This window comes from Gouania willdenowi, chromosome 22 (assembly GCF_900634775.1).
Source record: "Gouania willdenowi chromosome 22, fGouWil2.1, whole genome shotgun sequence".
Taxonomy (NCBI): domain Eukaryota; kingdom Metazoa; phylum Chordata; class Actinopteri; order Blenniiformes; family Gobiesocidae; genus Gouania; species Gouania willdenowi.
Genome location: NC_041065.1, coordinates 27,071,400 through 27,086,179, shown reverse-complemented (window position 1 = coordinate 27,086,179; position 14,780 = coordinate 27,071,400). Strand labels below are relative to the sequence as shown.

Here is a 14,780-nt window from a genome sequence, read left to right as displayed (position 1 = left end):
AAACATTAGCAAGCTTGATCTGTGACGGATGAGACATGATGGTGCTTGGAGAAAAAAAACCAAAAAAAAAAAACCTGCAAGCTCAAAACAACTTTTAAAACTGATAAAAATGTGGAACAAAAAGAGGGAAAATGTAGGGAAAAAAGGAAACATGGTATTTATTGGGCAAAAGTTATCTTATTTAAAGGAAAAGTGGCCAAAAATAATAAAGAAAGAACAAACATTTGGATAAAAGTGTCAAAAAAAACTTTCAAAAATTGACAGAAATAGGAAAAAAGTGGTATTTATTGGTAAAAGGAAGCTAAAATCTGAAAAAAGTGTCCAAAAGGGGCAAAAATGGGACAAATGAAGTTGTAAAATGGCCAGAGGGCCACATTTGAGCATCGCTGACTTCTACATGGTGTCATTGATAATGTAGTATTGGGCTGGTCTCGACAGAAAATGCCAGGGCTGAATTTTGATCCCAGTGCACCACTGGTCAAGGCTAATGGGGATCCAAATAAAAATAAAAGACACTATGGGATTTAAATACATTTCAACTCATTTGAAGTTGCTTTGCTAATAACGGGATCTTTTTAAAGGAACAGTTAAAAAAAAAAAAAAAAAAAAAAGGTAAAACAGACATATTGACATCCTTAATTCATAACATGGCTCCTTGGATGCATGTCAGGCCCCGGGCTAATGCATACAGTACAATACTGGTATCAACCCCCTCTTCACCCTTCCCCCATCACTCCTCCTCCTCCTCCTCCTCAATCCACCTTCCTCAGTGATCTCCGGTCCTCGTTGTGTCGCTAATCCTGATCCTTAAAGGGAAACACCACTTCAACTTGGAGGAATAGATCATAGCGAGAACACAAATAGGATTGGGTGAAGAAAAAGGACACTTCAAGAGACGCCAAATTTTCTACATTTTGAACCAAATCTGACATTTACCGCTGGTACTTCTTAGGGTGTAAAAAAGAATCACAGGCTGTTCTTTGTATCTCGTGTTATTTACGGTGAACTGTGTCAGAAAAAGGAGGAGAGAGGACATGAAAGGGAATAACTGAGCTGTTTTCATCAAAGTAATGATGCTGGTTTTGTGCTTTTATTGGATGTTGGATTTTACATCTATGACACGTGTCAAACGCAAATCCGGCCGTTTAGAACGTGTACCCCTAGGGGTACTTGAACACATTGCAGGGGGTACTTGGATGAATCTATTTCCAACATGCTGACAGCACTTTTAAGCCTATTTCAGACACTCTACATGATCATCCAACATTTTTTCCACCCATTGACAATAAATGGCATTAATAGAATAAACAATATTGTGGCCTTAATATTCTACTAAATTGTTACTAACATGTTATTCACATTACAAAAAATTGAGGTAAATATATTCTCTGATATACAATAATTGTAATGCACAAAATTGATATTTCGGTTGACATTTTCAAGCTGTAGGAGATTTCAAACGCCAACATGTTAACAACATGTTAGTAACAAAGAAATGTTACTAAATTAGAGTGACGAAGGGGTTCTCCTAATCTGAAGAGAGGTCTCGGGGGTACAATAGACAGAAAAGGTTGGGAAACTGCTTTAGAGCATCATAGTCGGCCAGCAGGACAAAGAAAACATGAAATATTTTGTATTAAACCAAATAATCTAGTTGTAGATATCACATGAATGCAGTCATTTTTAATTGCAAATTGTAAAATGAAGTCTAATTTTTTCCAGAAATCTTGCAATTTCTTACAAACAATTCCATGAAATTCATTTAAATTACACAAAAATTTGTTATAAAATCCATATTTTTTTAAAGTGAAGATCCAGCAGGGACTGATATTGAAAACTAGAGCACAATGATGTTAAAATTGCCCTAAAATCTGTGGCCCACTTGAGTTAAAACTGGTCCGTATTTGGCCCCTGAACTGAAATGAATTTGACACCCCTAATCTATGACGTCTTTCCATAATAATGGCCAACGCAAAGTGTTGTTTTATCTTTGATGCGCTGCATTTATAAAGCATGTGCATTAGATTACCCGATAGCATGTTATCATCTGCAAAACGCTTGGTTTTATCTCCTCTGCTGCACATCTGTATTTGAGCTTACCAAAACACCCTGACCCGCTGTAATCTGCCGGGGCCATATTACGCCTCTGTCCACATATCATCTGGCTTTTGATAGTCCCACTCATTCTGTCACTCAGAGATAAGCACAGTGTGTATCTGCTTTCCAGTGTCCATTTTTTTTCCCACACACATGCAACATATCAGCCATGATCAGTCTTCTGAGTGACTGAGAGCAGCTGAGCGTACACACACCGACAATGCAGGACAAAATTCGCCCTTTTTTCCCAGGACTGAACCCCCAGTGAAAGATGGCTTTGGGGTAGCCAATCAGAGAGCTCCTCCAACAGCTGGCAAAGAAAACCCCCGGTGGAAGGGAGGAAATAAGAAGACAGACGAGGGAGAGTCAACAGCTCCTCCAGGAGATTTTCCTCTGCTTTTCTTTCCAACTCATGCTAGTTGCATTCAAGAACATGTAAACCTAAGATGGGCTCCACAGAGGAGGCCAATCCAGAATATATTCAATTAAGAGAAGCCCCAAAAATGCATTTCCACGACTCTAAAATGATCATATAGACCACCTGTGTGAAACTCAAGGCCCGGGGGCCAAATCTGGCCCTTTAGAGCAGCCATATGCAACTGGTGGCCCGGGGGCCAGATGCGGCCCATGGTCTAATTTTGTGCAGCCCCCAAAACAAAACTATAATTCAGGAAGTTGGAAGTGATATGAAGCTTAACAAAGACACACTAAACAACCACTGAAACACAAAATGACTACAAAAACAACAACATATACAAAAGGAGTTCAAAGACACACAAAAAGCCAACGAAATCGCACCAAATGACACAAAACAATAACAATAACACAATAAATTTAACAGAAATGCACAAAATGACTCAAAAATGCAACACAAATGTGACATTGACAAGAAAATAGACAAAATAAATAAAAAAACAAAACACACAAAAAACCCCATGCAAAAGGAGTGACTACAAAGGCAAAACCCTTTGATCTTTCCTGTATTAATGCTCAGCCACGTCATTATTCTAAATGCTGACATAAAAGTTGATAATGTGGCCCTCGGATCCGTTTTTTGTTACCCCGTTCTGACAGAAGTTGCCCATCTCCCCTTTAGAACATCCAATTTGGCCCGCAGGCGACAGTAGAAATAAGAAAACATTAATTATTGTGGAAATTACCAAATAATTCAGTTGTAGATATCTCAAATTAATTGCAATTTATTTGTGGAAACAACTCTAATGTTTTCCATATATCTTGCAATCTCTCACAAGCAATTCCACAAAATTCTTCTAAATTACACAAAAATTGATAACAAAATCAAAAAGTTCAACAGAAAACTGGATACTGTATATCTTGAATCTCGATATATTGCCCAGCCCTACTATACAGTACTTATGAAGTAGCACACAGTTTCAGAAAGGCTGGTGTCCCCTGCTTTAAACACATTAAAGAATGACAAAAATACCTACATCACAGCCCAAAAACACAGAGATGAGAAAAAGAGAAGTAAAAATGAAGGGTTGTGGCACCTTACCTGAAATCGTCTAGGGAATACATGTCAGTGAGGGAGGGGGGTGGGGGTGGGGGGTGGTTAGGGGATAGCAGCCCAGTCCTCAAGCAAAGAATGACAGAAGGTATGAGGGGAGATTATGGAGGAGAGGGGGAAGTGTCAGCCTGAGACGAGCGAGCGCCGTCGCACATGCTGTAAAACACGGCTACAGTAACTCAGCATGTCCTCCTCATTCACATCTCAGGAGTTTCTTTCTAAGAAATCCAGAACGCCAAAAAAAAACAAAGCTACGCCTTGATAAAGATACGGAGAGGGAAGAAGAGCGTGAAAGAGATGAGAAGGGATGAGTAAGGGAATGAAGGAGAGAGAGAGAGAGAGAGACAGAGAGAGAGAGAGACAGAGCATGTGACCAGCGTGGACCAGTCACCTCTCGCTGCTTTAAGCATTGAACCACCATCTTTCCACCTCTGAGGAATCGTTTCCACTGGATGAAAATTACATGTTAGCCTATTTGGAGACACAAGTGCTTTCTTTTGAGTCGGCTGCTAAAACTACTGCAAAAGATCTGAATATAGTGTTTCTAAAATTAATTCCAGCTCTAAGGCCTTAATAAGTCATTGACTTCCAAAGGATGAAACAACATCAACGCACAAGTTTATTCATTCAGCTCTGATTTCATAACAGACACAGCATTCCAGCTCTCAGCAGAAACACATGGAACCGTCTTATTTAGCTCGGCTAACAAAGGTTTCATTGATCTCATCTGATGTTTGTGGTTTTCATCCTGACTTTTCTCCAGTGACCAACCAGCTGGCTCAACTAAACAGTTTATTCTGCATTGCGACTCGAAATCTGCAACCCAGTCCGCTAGAACAGTGGTTCTCAAACCTTTTTTTGGCGACCCTAAAAACTTTTTTTTCTTCCTACAATTAGTGTTTGATCGTGTTTGAGCTCAGATATTTTTTTTTTTTTTTTACTGCATTTTAGTTGAACAACATTCATACAGTTGTTTAGCATTTTTGTGTTGTTTTAATTATAAAAAAAGAATAATTCAAAAAAATCAAAAGTTTCAGAAATTTCAGGCGGCACCATTTAAACTACATGACCCCAAGGTTGAAAAACACTGATTTATTTGCTCACGCATAGGGTGGGACCAAGACTGACACTTAATTTTACACGTACCCCCGTTTGAGAAACACTGCACTGGACTTGGAGTCAGATTTTGGGAAGAGTAGAGCATGTGTAAAACAGTAGAGTGAGTTTGATGTCAAAATTGGAATGTAGTGCGTTCACATTAGATAGTATGAAAAGATTGAGTATGCGAGAAATACCTGGATGTATACTATATCGGGAGATTTTTTTAGGTTTTGCACGGAGGGCACACTAGTCATACTCAACTGTCCCATGATGCATTGCGAGCGGAACGTAAAATCGTCCTGGGACCGACTTCAAGCTAAAAATCAAACGTTCCCTTTTCAAAACAAAAGCATCTCTTCTTGTCTTCCATTAGTTTTTTTTAAACAATGTGTAAATAGTTTTTTGAAGTTAACCGTAAGTTTTGTCAGTAGCACAATGGCGAGTCTCCGAAACACGGCTGAAACACTTTTCTCACAGAAAAAAGCCGACCGGAACAGGATGTTGTGATGATGCGTGTGGTCAGCATGTGCGCTTGTCTGGAAACGAGCCAACTTGTCCGCGGACTCACGGAGCAGATTTATTTTAATACATCTGAGCACTAAGGCATTTTTTAAGCAGAGGTGACGAGGCTCGTAAGCGTGTTTTATGTTTCTGTGTCATGTAGAGACTGTAGTTACTGTACGTGTAGGCTCACGGTCCGTGATGCAAGTGTTATGGATCAAATGACCACATGTTGATATTCTACATGTTCACTTTATTGCTTAAAATGCTTTTGGAACTTTCAAAGGTGAAGAATTAACGGAGATATTTAGCCTTTGGTTTTCGACCTTGGCTTTTCATTCTCGATTTTCGGTTTCGGCCAAGAATTTTCTTTTCGGTGCATCCCTAGTATATACTCATTGAGTTTGTAGTGTATATTACGTTAGTTGGCCATTTCAAACTGTGAGTCAGAGGGAGATAAAACTCTGCATTCACAGGAAGCCAGGGAGTGGGAAAAGAGTGAAAATGCCGAGCTGTAAATACTTCTCTCAGTGTGTGGTGAGGTCATCTGATACTGTTCGTTCTCCATCATGCCAAAGGACACGTCATAAAGCAGCTTCATCATGTATGGGAAAATGTGCAGATTATGAAGGGATACAGGAGAGCTTTTTATGTTACGGACATTTAATCCTGTCCTATGGATGGTATGGAACATGGAGACAGGCTGTTGTTGCTCTATGTAGAAATTATTAACACAAGTTAAGACCGAGGCTGCTTTCAAAATGACATACTCCACACTATACACTACAAACTCAATGAGTATATACAGTCTACTATATACAATGGTAAAGATGATACCCGTTCCCACTGAAGTATATTTCCAAGTTTCCCAAGATGCATTTGGAACCTACAACAATAAAAAATCCAAATCACACTGAAACTAAATATCTGTTTATTTCTAAACCTTTGAAAGTTCTGAAAGCATTTTAAGTGAGAAAGTGACCAAGTAGAATATCAACATGAGGTCATTTGATCTATAAAACCCGCGGAAAACCCCTGAGAATTCCAGGTGTCACAGTGGGGGACAGTCGCTCCAGTAGTATCTGTCATTGTGTCCTTGGGCAAGTCACTTCTCCCACATTGCCTGGTATGAATGTAGTGTGTGAGTGAGTGTTGGTGGTGGTCGTAGGGGCTGATGGTGCACTATGGGAGCCTCGCTTTGGTCAGTCTGCTCCAGGGCAGCTGTGGCTACAATAGTAGCCTTCCACCACTTGCTGTGGAGTGATCCCTTGATTGTGTAAAGTGTCTTTGAGTGTCCAAAAAAAAAATCGCTATATAAAATTGATGTATTATTATTATTGTTAAATGTCCAAGATTTTGTGACTAATTTCTACTTAATTAGGGTAAAAATTATGTCATGTTTGGGGAAAACTTAAGTATTTTGAAGGAATTTTTATTGTTTTCAAATGTTTAACATTAAAAATGACTGCAATCATGCGATAGAAGCACCGGGAAAACTCTAAGCCCCTGCAAATATTGTTGAGCTTCATTCACACAATGATGAATGTTTTCTCCGTCATTTTTATTTTCTTGGGCGGGCCGAATTTGGCCCCCGGGCAATGAGTTTGACACATGTGCCATAATAGTATACAGCACATCCTGGTATTACTTGTGCACTCAATCTTTCCATACTATCTAATGTGAACCTAATGCATACTAATTTTTAGGGGTGGGAACCTCTGGGTACCTCACGATACGATACGCGATACAAAGCTCACGATAACGATATGACGATACTGCAGTTATTGATACATTGGTCAGAAATCAATCTACGATAATCTATAACATAACAAGAAGCAAAAAAAGATTAAGTGAAAAAATACTATTTTTATTTTATATCTGAAAGACAATACATTGAAAAAGTGTCCTATGAACAGTGACACTATTTTAGTGCAACTTTTCTGTAAATAAGTGTCAACATACCAATGTAAATGAATAAGTATGTCCAACAGTGCTTTCTGTAAACAAAAAATAGGGTCTTTCTTACCAGTGACACCAGTATAATGCAATATTCCAGTAAACAATATATTGGTTCCTTCAACAAACAGTGACAACATTTCTGTGAAGACGTACCTGCACATTTTAGTGAAAAAGCAGAAAAGGTTTTGAAAATAAATGAATAAATAAATAATAATATATATATTTTTTTTAAATCAATACTTAGCACAAGCATATCGATATTCGATCGTGTGGGAAAATATCGCGATATATCGAGATATCGTCACACTCCTACTAATTTTGACGTCAGACTTAGTATGAGTACGTTAGTAGTATGACATTTCAAACACAGCCACAGTGTTTTATTGTTTCTATTCTATCCTATCTATTTCTATAGAAAGGCCCAAATAGAAGTATAGTGCAGTGACTGACGCTATGGCTCACGTGATTCGCTCAGACTTCACAGCCTGGAGCTCAGTGCATAACTCAGCATTTCACCTTCCAGTGACTGCACTTTCTCCCTCTACATTTCCCACAATGAGTCACCACGATGAACGCCTGAGACGTGATCCTGCATTAATCGTACAGGCAGACGCCTCCTCGCTGTGTGCCCTCTACACTCACTCTGCTCCACCTTTTCTAACCATCACACACAGTATCAACTGTGTTTAATGAGAGCAACCAGTCCATCAAAGATGAGAAGACGACGATGTGACAATAAAAGCCACTTACACCCCAGACTAAAAATAGATTCACTCAATTCTCCATACTGTGCACATCACGACTGATGTGGTTGTGTCTGTTAAAAAGAAAGCTTTCCTTTGCATAAACACTCCAATGGAAGCAGCCAGGCCGAACAAATGATCTCATTGAAATATTTCCCTCGCCTTGCTCTGTAGGGATTTAAGACGTCCCCCGAGGTGTTTGTCATCAAAAAAAAAAAACACACACACACACGAGATGAGACACAGGAAGCACAAAGGAAAGTGACCGTCCAAGCAAATGGTCAGGAGTCAGGATAGAACTGCTACATGTTTATCACAAGTGAGTGAATTATAGGAGGGGAGCCCTCAACACAAGATATCCAGATGTTGCTAAAAGCAAAAAGCTCCCACGGAGGCAACGTTCATACAGAGATGGATTCTTCCAGAAAAATGTCTTCTACCAGAAAACATGTGGTGCACGTTTGTATAAAACACAAGTGCAAGCCGCAAATAAATGGAGAAGTTGTGTCATAGACGTGGGCTGATTGGACCATTCCTAACCTTTTGGGTGGGTTTCAAATCCCTAGTGTTGTGTAAAATAACTTCAGATACTTGAAAAAAGACATTATATCTATTTAGTACAAATATTAAACTGATTAACATTCAGTCCATCTTATTCTTGCTGGCCCAAATTCCAGTTTGAGTCATTACATTATCCAAGTGATGAAGGATTTTATTTTAGTAATAATTGAAGAAACAGTTTATTTTCAAGCGTCCTTGTGGAACGCTCGCTCCTGTTGTGCTGAGTAAGGCTGTGCAACGCTGACATGTGGTGATAATGAACAATGTTCTAACGATTAACCCAGATCAGAGACTGACTGTTTAAATCATTCAACACTGTTCATACAGATATAGATTATAGCACTGGGACGATATGCTTTTGGCCTGATTCCATAGTGGGTTTTTGATTTATATTGCGGTTTTGCAGTTTCCTAGTAACTATTATCACAATTTTATTTTTCTTATTTTCCTTCTTATCCAAAAACAAAAGTTTATTCATACACTTAGAAACAATATTTGAGTTATAGTTCCAAAAAACAATGCACATCACACGTCACTCAATCAGTCGGACATTTACGATATTTCAATTGCATTTGAAAGTGAACTACACACTATGTAGTGTTAACCTATGACCTCTTATAAAGACTACGGGGAGAAATATCTATGTTCAATATCAAAAGAATTTGGATTGAAAAAAAAATTGTGTGTTTTATCGTGTGGTTGGATTTCCAGTGAACAGTCATTGAGGACCACGAGGACAAGCAATGAGATGGATATAAATTTATGGTTTTTTTAAAAACAGTTATGAGGCAAGATTTCAAAATGATTTTATTTACTTTTTAATAATATTATTTTAAAGGCTCCTAAAATAGTGCATATAGGAATCTCTCTATCTATCTATATCTATGAATGGAAGAACCAAACAATAAAGTACTACCACCCTTTACCAGGAGCACCACATCTCCTCTGAGGCAGATATTGGCACCAGTTCTCTGGATCAGTGATCCTGGTACCAAGATTAATAACAATCAAAGCTCAGAAAGAAAAAAAAAAAAGATATTCCCATTAATAACCATACAGTAGATCCAAATGCATGACACCCCTATTTTTAAAAAAAAATAATTACGATGAAATGCTCAATCCAGATCTGATCTGGATGAAACTTGGTGGGGTCATTGAGAAACCAACTCAACACAACTGTCATATTTGATAAAGATCGGCCAATAACGAACCAAGATATAAATTTACGACATTTTACAAACAATGAGATACAATTTTTTTGATATTTGAAACTGATCCAGAATCATTATATTGATGCTGATAAGGAGTGTGACAATATCTCAATACGGCGATATATGGCAATTTTTTTTTTCGCACCACTGATTATCGATATGCTCGCGCTATTTATTTATTTATTTTTATTTTATTTTTTTCAAAACCTTTTCTGCTTTTTCACTAAAATGTGCAGGTACGTCTTCACAGAAATGTCGTCACTGTTTGTTGAAGGAACCAATATATTGTTTACTGGAATATTGCACTATAATGGTGTCACTGGTAAAAAAGACCCTATTTTTTGTTTACAGAAAGTACTATTGGAGATACTTATTCATTTTCATTGAAATGTTGACACTTATTTACAGAAATGTTGCACTAAAATATTGTCACTGTTCATAGGACACTTTTTCAATTTATTGTCTTTCAGATATAAAATAAAAAAATTCTTTTTTCACTTAATCTTTTTTTCTTGTTATGTCATAGATAGGTATGTAACGATTCACTCAACTCCCGATACGATTCGATACACGATACTGGGTTCACGATACGATTCTCTCACGATTTATTTTACAAAATGGGACTGTAGTCAAATGATGACTGAAAAATATTCCTTTATTTTTTTATTTTAGAAAATACTGCATTATATTCCTTTTATTTTTAATTGTCAAAAGAATCCATTGATAAACTATTCAAAACAATGCAATTTATCTAAAAATAAATCTTGAATGAAATAAATAAAGGAATAATACAAATGAAGAAGAAACCTATTAATTTAAATTCTGGTTCTATAGTAAACAATGCAAAACTGCATAATAGTTCTTTTTCTTTTTAAAAGTGCAACTGAAAATGTATTTTGTGCCTTAACAATTGGACTTTTAAAAAAAACCCCATCATTGCACTGATTTACGGCAGATATTTGTTTGGACCAGCAGAGGGCGCTGGTAACCCAGTGGTCGGTTGGCATGCAGCTAATCTAGCAGTGAAGAAGAGATGCTATGCTAGGAGACAGAGCTAATAGAAAAATGTGACTTTTACAGATATTCACGTAATATTACAGATATTCGTTCGGTGCTAAAGGGGTAATGAATCATTTATTAACATGTAACATTAACATGTAAGAGTAGAAGGCGGCCAGAAAGAAAATAGTAGCAGATTCCGCCCGCCGGTACACTGCTGGACAAGAGAAGGGATAAATATATATTGTTTAAAAAAGTACTGCAATTCAATTTTCAAAGTATCGATGTCAATCGTGATACCTATGAATCGATTTTTAACTGCCTCACAATTAATCGTTACATCCCTAGTCATAGATTATCGTAGATTGATTTCTGACAATATATTGATAATCGCAGTATCGTCATATCATGAGATAATCGTTATCGCAAGCTTTGTATTGTATTGTATTGTGAGGAACCCAGTGGTTCCCACCCCTAATGCTGATCCCCTCCAAAATCGAACGGAATCTTCTAGAGCTGGGCGATATCGACCAAAACTCATATCACAATATTTTTTCTCAAAATGTCGATAGATCTTGATAATTTAATTTCAAATGAATTCTTACCAGAAAGACAATTCTGGGTTAAATTTGCTGACGCAAAAGGCCACACAGGCACATTTATTAACAAACAGTTGCAAAATATGTGACATTTTTGGCTTTTTCTCCTCTAAGGGACAGCACGTGTGAGTGAGTTCTGTAGTGTGGCTTGTTTAGGGGAAGGTCTGGGTTAGGACGCACTCAGTGATCCATCCAACTGTGCTTTTTATGCTGTTCTGAGAGGTAGAGAGAGCAGCAACTCCTAAAACAAGTATTTTAAAACAAAACAAGCTATAAATATTGATATAGGCCACGGCAATATGGTAATTTTCTATATCACCAAAATAGAAAACTCAATATAGCTTGAATCTCGATATACTGTATCACCCAGCCCTAGAATCTTCCATGTCGTAAGATCTATGATTAAAATCTTGTCAAAATCTGTTACGTACGTTTGACGTAAAACTGCTGACAGACAAACAAATAAACTGTGGTGAAAATATGACCTCCTTGGAAAAGCTAATAATCTCACACTACGAGGTGCTACCGCGAGCTGTGCTTATCATGCTAATCATGCTGGTGTGTCATTGGCTCTCTTTGCAACACCATTCCATCACCAGTTTGTTTCTCCTACAGGTTAGTAGCTATAGATGAGCAGCAACAACATGTCAATCTTTCCTTCCCTGTGGTGAGACTCCAGCTCAGACTAAGATCTATTCCCCATTACTGGATTGTAGATCTTTGTCTGTTTAAATCCAAGGCTCTGTCTGACTACGCTGGTGATGATGGAGTGCAGTAGTAGTGAATCTGAAGCCATGAAGCTGGGCTGTGCACGAGGCTGCAGCTTCACAGACATGGAGGGAGTCAAAGCAGAATTATAAAAAGGACTGTTTCAGAAATAGTACAGAATACAGTGACTGCAGCAGGGAAAGATCCAGGCCTGTGCATACTGCATACTGCATACTGCATACCCAAGCCAGCATAAGCAGGAAAAAGGCTCAACATGCCAACCATAGCCAGAAGACACAGTAAGGGCTTTACATGGGGAGTACAGGGTGTGTGTGTGTGTGTGTGTGTGTGGTGGGGGTGGGTGTCTGTTAACCTGCCTGGCAACCACCAGAATAAACACCCCCTCTTATGCTGCACTGGTTATTATGGGAGCCCTCACTTATCCTGTTTCACCCCTCCATCCATCCATCACATCCATCCCACATTCAACCAAACGAGCTCTTATTCCGCTATACAGGATGCTGTCGTTCCCATGACAACGCGAACCAGTCTGGATGCTGGTTTCGACCTGCTGGGTGGGTCCAGCACTGACACACAAAAAAACATGGAAGTGAGCGGTGTAGTGGAAAATGAACCATGGGGAGGACGGACACACACACACACACACACACACACACACACACACACACACACACACACACACACACACACACACACAGGGTGGGGATGAATGGATGAATGAACAGCTGTGGTGTGATTAATCAGGCCGGTTGAACGTGTGGATCCAGATGTGGCCCCGCAGGTGGAGGGCCACATCTGTTCATGACGCGTCAAACGGTGCGGTCTGCTTACCTCATTTTGCCCCTTTAACGACAAGGCGCCGACGGAGGCTAACGGCTGTATCCGCTGCTGTGTCGCTGTTTCCAGGCTCCACTTCGATGAGCAGGCCCCCCTCCCCACCGCTCGGTCCTTATGAGAGTCTTTAGTGTGTCTCAGGCGTGTTACAGGGACGCTAAGCGGTGTCTGCGGTCCGCTTTGTGCTCCGTTGTCCCCGTTTTGAACACACACTGCTGCTGCTGCTGAGGTCCATGGCCGCTATGAGCTGCTAATGACACAGGAATGGTGGAAAGCTGTCCGTCTGCCGCCTCCTTCATGCCATGTTTTAGTCCCATTCGGAGCCTTTTTTTTTGTAGGTTGGCTTCACAGATTTAATGATTTAAGGGTCAATGCAAACACAGCGTGTGTTAAAGCAGAGTGAGCTCAGTGCTGCCAACCTGCGGTAGAGACTAGAATTACAGGCAGCGTCAGCACTGCTGCTCCACCCGGTGCATCAGTGATCATCCACACACTAGAGCTGGACGATATATCGAGATTCAAGATATATCGAGATTTCTATTTATGGCGATACAGAAAATTACAATATCGCTTTGATTGATATACATATATTTTTTATGTCTTATTTTGTATCAACATTCTTGTTTTAGAAGTGGCTGATTTAGTTACTTCTCAGAAAAGCACAGGTAGATGGATAACCCAGACCTTCCTCTAAACAAGCCACACTATGGAACTCACTCACACGTGCTGTCCCCAATAACCAAAGGGTTAGGGGTTCAAATCCCACTCTATCAAAGGCATTGTGTCCTTGGGCAAGGCACTTTACCCTCATTAGCTAGTATGAATGTGGTGTGTGAGTGAGGGTTGGTGCTGGTTGGAGGGACCAATGGCGCACTATGGCAGACTCGCTTCTGTCAGTCTGCCCCAGGGCAGCTGTGGCTACAATAGTGGCTTACCACCACTGTGTGTGGAGTGAAAGAATAATGCACATCAATGTAAAGCGCGATATGAAATCTAATTCATTATTATTTCTAATAATAATAATAATAAATGGGCCTGTGTGGCATTTTGCATCAGCAAATTAAACCCAGAATTGTCTTTCTGGCCAGACCTCATTTGAATTATAATTATCAAGATTTATATTGTATATAACCATTTTGAGAAAAAATATTGAGATATGAGTTTTGGTCCATATCACCCATCCCTACCCAGCCACCGTATCTTTTGTCGATTATTTTGATGTACACGTTCTTCTTTATTCCTAGCTGCGTACCAATAGGGGGCACTGTGGCGCAGCCGCCTAAAAAGTCCACGGGATTTGTGTGAAAACTATTATTTATTAGAAGACAACACACTTATTTGCAGCTGTGTAATGTATTACTTTTCATTGTTTTCCTGAAAAATCTAATTATCTTTCGCTGGCATGGGTCAGCTTAGGTTGTGACTTATAGACACTTTATTGCACTCCAGCTTTTTCAGCCTTTGTGTAAAACACCCAGTCATTATTAGTGTGTAAAAATTAGGTATTATGTGATGTGATAGAAGGCCTTTCTAATAAAGAAGAGAAACTATCTGTAACATATTCAAAATATTTATTTTTATTCAGTATGATTTGGTAATTGATTAATTTTAATTTTCCGTACAGGAAGGCAATCATCTCACAATTTAACCCAACATTTAACAGCATCCTCTTAGTAGCCAGTTTTGTGTGTGTGTGTGTGTGTGTGTGTGCACGCATCCTGGTATAGAGCTATTTATCTTAGATAACATTTTCTATTCTTACAGTGGAGGGATTTTTTTTGGAATCCTATACGATCCCATTAGGAGCAGTGGGGAGCTTACATGGGGAAACACATACAAAGGAAACTGTTTAGTGACCTGGGCTTTTGTATCAATAAAGTTAATCGTAAAGTTGCGCAGCCTAAAAAAATGTATGTGA

At 39.0% G+C, this 14,780-nt stretch overlaps 1 protein-coding gene across 2 annotated transcripts in view; it reads right to left on the bottom strand.

Annotated features, from left to right (window-relative positions):
• The window catches only part of evla (Enah/Vasp-like a), a 55,571-nt gene extending 42,301 nt beyond the window's left edge, over positions 1 to 13,270 (bottom strand). Inside the window, exon 1 of one of the 2 annotated variants that reach the window (XM_028437590.1) lies at positions 12,860 to 13,270. In XM_028437590.1, the coding sequence (XP_028293391.1) occupies positions 12,860 to 12,864 (5 nt within the window). In that variant the 5' untranslated portion in view covers positions 12,865 to 13,270. Of the gene's footprint in view, positions 1 to 3,613; positions 3,936 to 12,859 lie in introns of those variants that run through there. The other variant, XM_028437589.1, reaches the window with a different exon arrangement.
• Between the last annotated feature and the right edge of the window lie 1,510 nt (positions 13,271 to 14,780).